This window comes from Vidua macroura, chromosome 21 (assembly GCF_024509145.1).
Source record: "Vidua macroura isolate BioBank_ID:100142 chromosome 21, ASM2450914v1, whole genome shotgun sequence".
In the NCBI taxonomy this organism is placed as follows: domain Eukaryota; kingdom Metazoa; phylum Chordata; class Aves; order Passeriformes; family Viduidae; genus Vidua; species Vidua macroura.
Genome location: NC_071591.1, coordinates 2571820 through 2581647, shown reverse-complemented (window position 1 = coordinate 2581647; position 9828 = coordinate 2571820). Strand labels below are relative to the sequence as shown.

The window sequence follows — 9828 nt, the reverse complement described above, 5'->3', positions numbered from 1 at the left end:
ACCCGGTGTCACTGCAGCACGGTACCGGCCACACCCGGGCAGCACCTGGACCCCAACTCCCGCCTGGCGTTCCCGGGTGCTTTATTTGGGGACCCCAGTCCTGGTCCCCAAAGTGAATCCCTGCATTTCCCAGCCTCACAGTCCCGCAGACTGGATCCTGCCCCCTGCCAGATGAAACATCCCAGGGGACAGCCCCGACCCGGCCCTCGGCCCCGCAGGACGCGGAGGAGGGGAGGGTGGTCTGGGCTGGGTGGTCTGGGCTGGGTGCCTTGGGGTTCGGGGCTCGCTGGGGGCTCCACGGCGGGCGAAAGTCGCGGTGCTGCCGTCGGCGGGAGCATATGTGAGTTTGGAGGCTCCCGCCCCTAAGCTGCTTTTATTAATTTGTAATCCCCTGCGAGCAGGAGGTAAAGGGATTCGGGGGGATTAACGGGCTCACAGTAACAACCACAATTATCAGCTCCGGCTGCCTGCGGCAAGCGGTGCACACACGCACGGGGCTCTCCGCAGACAAACGCGGCCCCCGCGCCCCTGGGAGCGCACCGAGAGCTCCGCACACGCGGGAACGCGAGGTGCCGTGGAACAGAACACAAGCACGGGCTCCGGGCACGGGCACACGCACCCCACACCTGTGTGCCCGGCCAGACCTCCCCAGACAGCCCCGGGGCCGCCGCGCTCACACAAACCCCGCACAGCCCCGCGTGTTCCGCACACACACGCTCCGTCCGGCTCCGCACCGTCCTCAATTAGCGCAATTAACCTCCTGCAGCCGCCGCACGCCGCTGGCGGCGGGTCAGGCACCCGCTACCTCTCCGCGTTCGTTAATTAATTAGCGGCGGGGAAAGAACCCCCCCGCTGCCCACGAGCGCCTTCAGGGGAGCCCCGCACTGCGGGGACAAACGAAATCTGGGCTCGGGGGCGGCTGGCGGGCAGCCGGGCCCGGGCGGAGGCTCCCCCCGACGGCGGCTCCCCCGACCCCCTTCGTTCGGCCGCCGGGGGGGTTCGCGGGGGCCCCGGGGCCGCTTTGCACCCGAGGGCGGCGGCTGCAGCCCGAGCCCACGCGTCGGGCTCGGCCACGCGTGGGACGGCGGGGACAGCGCTCCCTCGGCCGCTTTTGTGATGCTAAAGAGCCCGGCGCTGAACCGCGGCCCAGCTGCGGCCCGGTGCCGCCCCCGGCCCGCCCCCCGCGCCCCCCCGCTCCGCCCAGCCCCGCGCCGCTCCCTGCGCGCCCCTCCGCGCCGCTCCGCCACTCCTCCGCAGCCACCCGCGCACTTCGGACGGCGCCCACGGAGGCCGCGATGCTGCTGGAGCGGGTGCGCGCCGGTTCGGAGAAGGCAGCGGAGCTCTGCCCCTTCCCGCGGAGCCCAGGTGAGGCGGAGGCGCGCAGATCTCCGCGTCCCCCCGCGGAGGCAGCGGCGGCTGCTCTGGGAGCCGCGGGACCGGCCGTGCTCCGTCTGTGTCCCGGGGGCACCGTCGGGGCCGCGGTCGGGGCTGGCTGCGGGGAAGGGCGGCCCGACGGCATCGGCGGGTCCGTCCCGCCCGTCCCGCGCTCTCTCTCGCTCTCCTCTGCCTCGTCCCCGATACCAGAGCCCCCCTCGCTGCCCCCCGTGCGCTGCTCCAGGTGTCCGTCGATCCCGGGGAAAAGCGGCGGCTGCCCCGCGCTCACGGGAGCTCTGCCCGGCCCGGCGGAACGGCGGCTCCTGCCCCGGGGTCCCCCCGCTCCCCGCTCAACGAGAACAGGGACGAATCGGGGACTTCCCGCTGCCCGACGGTTCCCACCGACTGCGGGGACCACCCGCGCCCTCCTGCCCGCCTCCCACGCGGCTTTTTCCCCACTTTAGAGAAACTCCGTTAATTCTGCTCTTAAACGTTCTTTCGTCCCGTTGAACGAACGGGGTCAGCCCCGGCGGGGCGGGGAGAACCGGGCTGCGCTCCCCCAGCGTGGCCGGGGCTCCGGGGCTCCACGCGGAAGGCTGAGCCGGGTTTGGGGCAGCGGGTCCGGTCCCGGAGCGGGGCCGTCCCGGTTCTCGCCAACATCGAAAGCTTTCGATGGGGCTTAAAAAAAAAAAAAAAAATATCAACGACGAGCCGGGGCGGGGGCCCCGCCGGTGTGCGGGGACAGAGGTGCCACCGTGAGCGGGCCCGACCGCGCGGCCCCGCAGCCGCCGTGAACGGGCCGGTGCCCCCGGTCGTCCCCCGGTTCGCCTTTCCGTGGCTGTCCCCGTGGGCTCTTCACGGTGCGCACATCGCGGCCGCGGCAGCTGCGCGTTTGACCCGGCAACCGGGAGCTGCTTGTGCTCTCCGGGGGCGGAGGCGACACCGCCGCAATCGAGCCCCCGGTAGAACGAAGGACGCGCAAACTCCTTTTTCCCGCAGGACACGATGCTCGTTCACGGCCTCGCGGTCCTGGGCTCCGTCGGGGCTCCGGGAAGGGCTCGGCGGGGCTCGGCGGCGCTTACCGTGGCCGAGGGCCGGTCCCGGGGGGGTTGGCGCCGCCGGGGGGCCGAACCGTGGGGTGCTTTTCCCGGGCCGGGGGCAAATCCCGGGGTTTGCGGCTCACAACGAGCTCGGGGCAGCGGCCGGCTCTGCCTCCCCCGGCGCGACCCCCGCCCGCCGCCGGCCCCGTCGGGGTTCGTTTCCCCGGAGCCGCGTCCCTCCCGCCGAGCGCAGCCGGGAAGGGGCGGCGGGAGGGGATGTGCCGCCGGCCCCGGGGGCGGGGGGGATTAAATACAGCGCGCCGCGGTGCCCTGCCCGGCGCTTCAGACCGGCACCGGCGGCGAGGGCCGGCGTCTAAAAATAACCCGCTTTAGCGAATTAAATCCCCGGCGGCGCGGGGGTGGCAGCGCTCGGAGCGGGGGACAGCAGCCGCTGATTTGGGGGGGCCCGGCGGGGGGAGAGCGGCGGCTCCGCGCCCGGTCCGGCGGGGCTGGGGCCGGCGGCGGCTGCGCCCTCGCCCCGCGGAAGATGCGCCAGAGCCCGCGGCCCGCCTGAGGGAGCGGAGCCGCCGCGGCCCGCGGATCGCCATGCAGCGTAAGAGCCGCGGACCGGGCTGGACCGGGACATTACCGGGCTGTGCCGTGCTACCGTGCCCGCTGCCGGTGCCGGAGCTCCGTCCTGGCCGGGGCCGCCGCCTTTAGCGCTGCCGCTGTTGGGGTTGTTTGTTTGGACGCGGTGAATTGTTAAGGATAACGATTATCACCTCCACCTCTTACCCCTGTGCACGGCGATCCAGCTCCTATATCTACATAGAATTATCTTTACATAGAAATGCTCTCGTGTCCGTACCCATCTGTTTCTGTACAGCCGTGTCATACATCTCTCCGCCTCTATCTATACCGATATATCTGTATTTATGTACCTCATATTCGTATTTTCACCTACTTATCTCTATCTATACCTATATAGTGAAATCTATATATTTATGTTTATATCTATATGTACATTTATCTGCTGTATCTGTTTATTTTTATATCTCTGTTTCTCCATAACTGTATCCTTATCTCTTTCTGTATAATCTCTGTCGGTATCTAGAGGGGGACGGGACAAGACTGCCGCGTTTTTATTTTCAGTGCAATTCTCGTAATTTTTGGTAGTTTCTTTCCCCACCCAGTTCGGGCTACCCCGCCGTTGTTCGCAGGTGAATTTTGGAAGTTTAGGAAAAGGAAAAAGAGCCTGGGATAATTATAGATTTGCCGGCGGCTCGCTCGGGGGGTTAATTCCGTTTCCATCACTTTCCTTCTTGTTTATCCCGGTTCTCCCGGGCACTTCTCCCGGAGTGTGCTCGGCCCGGGCGTTCGCTGCTCTCCACGACGCCGCAACAACGAATTTGAGCGAATAATGCTTTTTTTCGTGCTGTTCCTCGGGCCACCCCCGGGTCCACCGTCGGTCACCAGCAGCCCCGGGGCGGCGGGGCGGGCCGGGCCGGTCGGGAAGGCGGAGGGGCCATCGGGGCTGACGGGGGCTGCCTCCCCGCAGAGATCCCGCTGTGCGCCGGCTGCAATCAGCACATCGTGGACAGGTTCATCCTCAAGGTCCTGGACCGGCACTGGCACAGCAAGTGCCTGAAATGCTCCGACTGCCAGACGCAGCTGGCCGAGAAGTGCTTCAGCCGCGGGGACGGCGTCTACTGCAAGGAAGACTTCTTCAAGTGCGTGGGGACGGCCCGGGAAGGGACGGGGGGCGGCCGGCGACGGGCGGGTGTCACAGCGCGGGCGCGTTTGGGGTTCAGCACCGGGACAGCGGCACCGGGGCAGCACCGCGGACAGCGCCGGGCCCGGCGGGGACCGCGCCCGGCCTCCCCCAGCTCAGCGGCCGCCGCTTGTCCCCCATGCTCAGGCGCTTCGGGACGAAGTGTGCCGCCTGCCAGCAGGGCATCCCCCCGACCCAGGTGGTGCGCCGGGCCCAGGACTTCGTTTACCACCTGCACTGCTTCGCCTGCATCGTCTGCAAGCGGCAGCTGGCCACCGGCGACGAGTTCTACCTCATGGAGGACAGCAGGCTGGTCTGCAAGGCGGACTACGAGACGGCCAAGCAGAGAGGTACCCCTTGCCCTGTCCCTTCCACCCCCGAGGGCAGCAGGGAGGCGGCCCGGGGCGCTCCTGCCCTCCGGGACAGGCTCACACACCGGGCGGGAGGGCGGAGGGAGAGACCGGGGAGGGTCGGGGGTCCCGCGTCCCCCGTGGTAACTTCACCCCTAACTCGCCCCGTGTCGGCAGAGGCTGAGTCTACGGCCAAGAGGCCCCGCACGACCATCACGGCCAAGCAGCTGGAGACCCTCAAAAACGCTTATAACAACTCGCCCAAACCCGCGCGGCACGTCCGGGAGCAGCTTTCGTCGGAGACGGGGCTGGACATGCGGGTGGTGCAGGTGAGAGCGGGGTCCGGGCGGGCCGGGCCGGGGGCGGCGGGCGGGGAGCGGCCCCCCAGGCACGGAGCTCCCCGGCGTGCCCCGCTCGCAGGTCTGGTTCCAGAACCGCAGGGCCAAGGAGAAAAGGCTGAAGAAGGACGCGGGGAGGCAGCGGTGGGGGCAGTACTTCAGGAACATGAAGCGTTCCCGGGGGACATCCAAGTCCGACAAGGACAGCATCCAGGAGGAGGGGCCCGACAGCGACGCCGAGGTTTCCTTCACAGGTCGGTCCCCGCAGCCCCAGCCGGGCTTTGCGAGCGCGGGCTGTGTCCTCCCCCAAAAGCTGCTGCCGTGCCCCGGCTGCTTTCACCCCCTCGGGGCCGCGGTCGGAATTTGCGGCAGTAAAACAGCGGGTGAAACCGAGCGGCCGAGGCGGGAGAAGGGAGGAGCCGCGGGATCCACCGCGGGCGGAACCGGAGCCGCGGCAGCGAGGGACAGGCGGGCCCGAGGAACGGCGGGGGAAGCTCCGCTCTGCCTCCGGCCGGGCCCGAAAGCTGCGGGAAGAGCAGGGAGAGCTCCCCGGGCAGCGCTGCGGTGTCAGAGCCGCTGCACAGACACGGCCTTTTCAAGGGATTCTTGGAAATACAAAAACCGGGAAACCCAGACTAGGACTCTTCAGTCCTGCGGGAGCTGTTCCGGTGCTGCAAAAAGGAAATTGTTGCGTGTTAGGCGGCTTCTGCAGCAGAGTGTCCCCTTTTGGGGCCGAGCTTTCTGGTGACAAACCCAGGACAGAGCAAGAGCAGCTCACCCCGCACTCTCCAGACCCGCAGGGGCAGGGACAGGGCCCCGGGCTGGGTTACACTTGCAGAAACACGTTCGACACAATCCCAACTCCAGCCCAACGCTCCATCCCAAATTTTTCTATCATTTTCAGGAATGGGAGAGAAACTGAAATGCAAACCGCTGTATATATTTACACAGACTGTGTATTTATAAACACACACTTTTTCATCTCAGCTCCCCTCCCATGCTCCTAAAAACTATTTGATTTTCGAGTCTGTTTATACACACTGTGTATCAGCTCATTAAATATGAATAGTCTATAAATAATAACTAAAAAATGTCGAACAATTACTGAGAGCTCGATGCCACAAACAGGTTTGTATCCCCGGCAACAGAGCAGCTCTCACTGTCCATAAAGCCCCTAACGAATACAAACAATTTTTGCTGGGAACTTAAAAAATATTGCTCATTTCTCAGGAGTGTTTTTAAGCCATACAAATGGCTTAAAAACACAGAAACAGAAACAGTTTGTGTTTCTGTGGTTTCATTAGCCTGTTCCTGAGCAGACAAATATCTTAATTTAATGTCTCCTTTCCTGAGCAATGGGGAATTTATCTTGCATTGGTTCAGGTAGCTCCTAAAAGTGATATCAAAATTCAAGATAAACCTCAAAACCAAATAGAAAAAAAAAGTGGAAAGACATCGAATTCACTTTCCCTTTAAAGAGTTATTTTTAAATCACAGTCTTATATTTTAATATGTACTTTTCATGCATATTTTTAAAATCCAAGACGTATTAGATGTTTGTACTCAGAAAAAAAAAATAATCCCATGGCTGCCTATGAAGATTTATTGACAAGGATGGGAATAATAAGGAATTACAAGTGGAAGAGTGTGACTGCTTGGCTCCCATCCTTTTAATCTATTTATACCCGGAGTTTGCTGGAGTTCCTGGGTGACTGCTGCTCTTGCACTCCAGCACTGACCATTGCTCCTCCAGTAAAACCAGTCCTTTTCCCTTTCAGATGAGCCCTCCATGTCCGAAATGAGCCATTCCAATGGGATTTACAGCAACCTCAGCGAAGCCTCCCCTGCGCTGGGGCGGCAGGCTGGCACCAACGGGAGCTTCGCCCTGGAGCACGGCGGGATCCCGGCTCAGGACCAGTACCACGACCTGCGCTCCAACAGCCCCTACGGCATCCCCCCGTCCCCGGCGTCCCTGCAGGCTCTGCCAGGCCACCAGCCCTTAATCTCCAGCTTGGTTTACCCAGACAACGGCTTGGCCATCATGGGACAGAGCGGACCAGGGGTGCCCCAGCCCATGAGGGTCCTGGCCGGGAATGGACCAAGCTCCGACCTCTCCACCGGCAGCAGCGGGGGGTACCCGGATTTCCCGGCCAGCCCGGCCTCCTGGCTGGATGAGGTGGACCACGCTCAGTTTTGATACCGGGGCCACCCCCAGGCAGTGGGAAGGGAAAGGACTCGGTGCTGTTAAATGTCACCTGCTCTTGGAAAGGACAGAGGGACGAGCCGTGAGTGCCGAGCGGGGCAGGAATGTGACACGGAGGGAGCAGAGGGGATTTCGGAGAGGACCCTGGCATGATGGTGATGATGATGATGGTGGACAAAGGCCCTGGCACTGCAACCATTGGCACCCGGAGCGTCCCAACCAAACTGATTCTCGTGTCTTTACCAAACACCAAGACTTGTGCTTTACAGATTTGATATGAGGTATTTTGCGTTTTGCTGTCAGTGCATTCTCCAAAGCAAGGACGTGCTCCGTCGCCCATCCACACCGAAACATTTTTAAGGGCAAATAAAATCCTCATCCACGGTGAAAGGTGTGACAATGTCTATATTTCTATAGGAGAAATGTTCATAGTGAATCACTACAGAAATCCATGGTAGGAAACTTCTCTGTTCTTCCAACAGATTTTTTAAAAGTGCACCAATGCGGTATGTTTTGTTTTACTTTGAATTTACATTAACTTTTCTAAAACGAAATGCTCTTTAATATGCCAATCATTTATCAACAGCCCTTTTCCTTTGTAAAATGAAAATAATATGTTAATTCTGCTTCTCCCCTCTTTAATTTGTAGATTGCTAGGTTGACTCTTCCATATGAGCATTAAACCGTGAATAGATGTATTTATTACCAAGTAATTCCACGTTTATCACGAGGTCAAGAGGTGAATTTTCTTCACCCAGGGACACCGGTGGTGGATCTGGGTTGTGGATCTTATGCTTTTCCTTCAAATTTCTTTGCATCAGTTTTACTGCAAAGTGTCTCAAAAATCACCCTGATGTCTTGTTGCCAAAAACCTTCTCGGGGGGTCGGGCTGGTTTAAGATGAGCCCTTCCCCAGGCACTGCTGGAGTGAGAACCCCCTTCCCTGGGGCCACGTCTCTGTTCCAGGCATTTGTGTATTTCCACGGATATCGTGCAAGCTGATTGTGAGGAAAGGCAAGACAATATGTATATTGTTATCTGTACAAATTATGGAATTAACTGTAGATTATGTGGATGTCCAGTGTCTTTTATTTATATTCTCGCTTTCTCTCTGATGATCAAATACTTCAAGATTACAAATAAATTTGTCAGCTAAACTTTACATAGTCTTTTGCTAAATTCACATCAATATCAGTAAATAAAAAACCTGAAACTAAAAGCTCTTAAAACTTGATGCCATGATTGAACAAAGTGTTGAAATATTCCCTTTCAATAGAGAAGCAAACCCACTGATATGGAAATGCTTTGGAACAAAAAAAAATGAGGACATGGGAGGCTGGCAGTCCTTGGGAGATCTGAACAGGACTGCTCTGGCTTTGATCATATTTTTGATGGGACATTATTATTTTTCAGCATTTGTGGCAAAGGTGGTGGCTGATACAGCAACAGGAAGTAGAATCCGATGTTGTCTGTCTGCAGAAAGTTGCGAACGTGAAACACAGATATGGAAATATTTCAATCAGAAAGAAAGGGAAAAAACTCCTAAGGGAGTCAGTCTGACCGAACATATACAGGCATTTACACAGGAATCCATATCCAGATAAGCACACACATCCACGTGTCCGCGGTCACACTGCTGGGAGCTCGGTGCTGAGCTCTCCGCTTCGAGGACCTGAGGACAGACACTTTTTAACACACGTGGGGCTCTGAGGTTCCCACTCCCCTGGGAAGTCAGGGAATATTTGCCCAGAGGTTTTCCATGCCCATGAGAGCAGCAGCACAGCCCGGGGCGATGCCCCGGTACCCGCGGGTGCCCTGCGGGCTGCCAGCGCCTGGCACAGCCCCCGTGCCCCGGGGGACACCTGGAACATCCCGGCTTTTATTCCTCGCCTTTTCTAAAGGACACGTGGCCGCTGCTGGGCAGTTCGAGGGCTGTGCTGCTCACGATGCTCATCGCCCCCTCCTTCCTTTCCCTCCTGGCACCCCAGGTTCTGCTCTCAGGGAGCACAAGGAGCCTGCCCAAAGCAGAGCAGCTCCATGGTCACGGCTTTAGGGAAGAATTGCTCACCCAGCAGAGACACTCCCACTTTTCTCTCCAGGAGATCCACTCCGAGAGCCATGGCAGGGGCTGGAGAAATCCCAGGCAAAAATTTGTTTCCTTCAGTTCTGAGCTCCTGAGTCCAGAGCTGGGCTCGGCAGCTTCTCCTTCCTTCTCCAGAAGTGAATAATAAAGAGACAACTGTTGCTGCCAGCCTGTAGTTACATCACAGTCACATTTCTTATGGAAATTTATGGAGTAAATAGAAAACTGTGGGATTTAAAACAAGCAGATCGCAGAACTTCACTGAAAGAGAAAAGAAGAGCTTGTATTTTCAAGAATTCTGTGTCTAGAAATGCCCTCTCCAAATCTGGGAAGGTGTTTTGCATCAAAATATTTTGGCAGTTCAAGTATTCATAATATTTTCATATAAAAGACCAAAAAAACCACTCTTATTTCCTAAAAATTAAGAAATAACAACAGAAAGACAGAAATGCAGTTGGTTTTAGGATAATTCTGTTGTTATAAAAAAAGTCTAATAACTGTAGTAATTGAACCTGTGTTTTACAGATATTTTTCTCATCGTTTCCCTCTCAGTAAATAACGGGTGCTGTTGTTCCTCTGCCCTCGGGAATTCCCAGGGGATGGCTGAATTTAAGAAAGGAAGAAATGCAAATGTCCCCCTGCCTTTGTGCTTTGCTCGGAAGGGCAGAAC

At 58.6% G+C, this 9828-nt stretch overlaps 1 protein-coding gene across 1 annotated transcript; it reads left to right on the top strand.

The window, feature by feature from the left end:
• The first annotated feature begins 1295 nt into the window (after positions 1–1295).
• Positions 1296–7070, top strand: LHX3 (LIM homeobox 3). The gene is made up of 6 exons (XM_053996599.1): positions 1296–1365; positions 3973–4144; positions 4333–4535; positions 4713–4864; positions 4956–5127; positions 6652–7070. The coding sequence occupies exons 1-6, from the start codon at positions 1296–1298 to the stop codon at positions 7068–7070; spliced, it is 1188 nt and encodes a 395-aa protein (XP_053852574.1).
• Positions 7071–9828: the final 2758 nt, after the last annotated feature.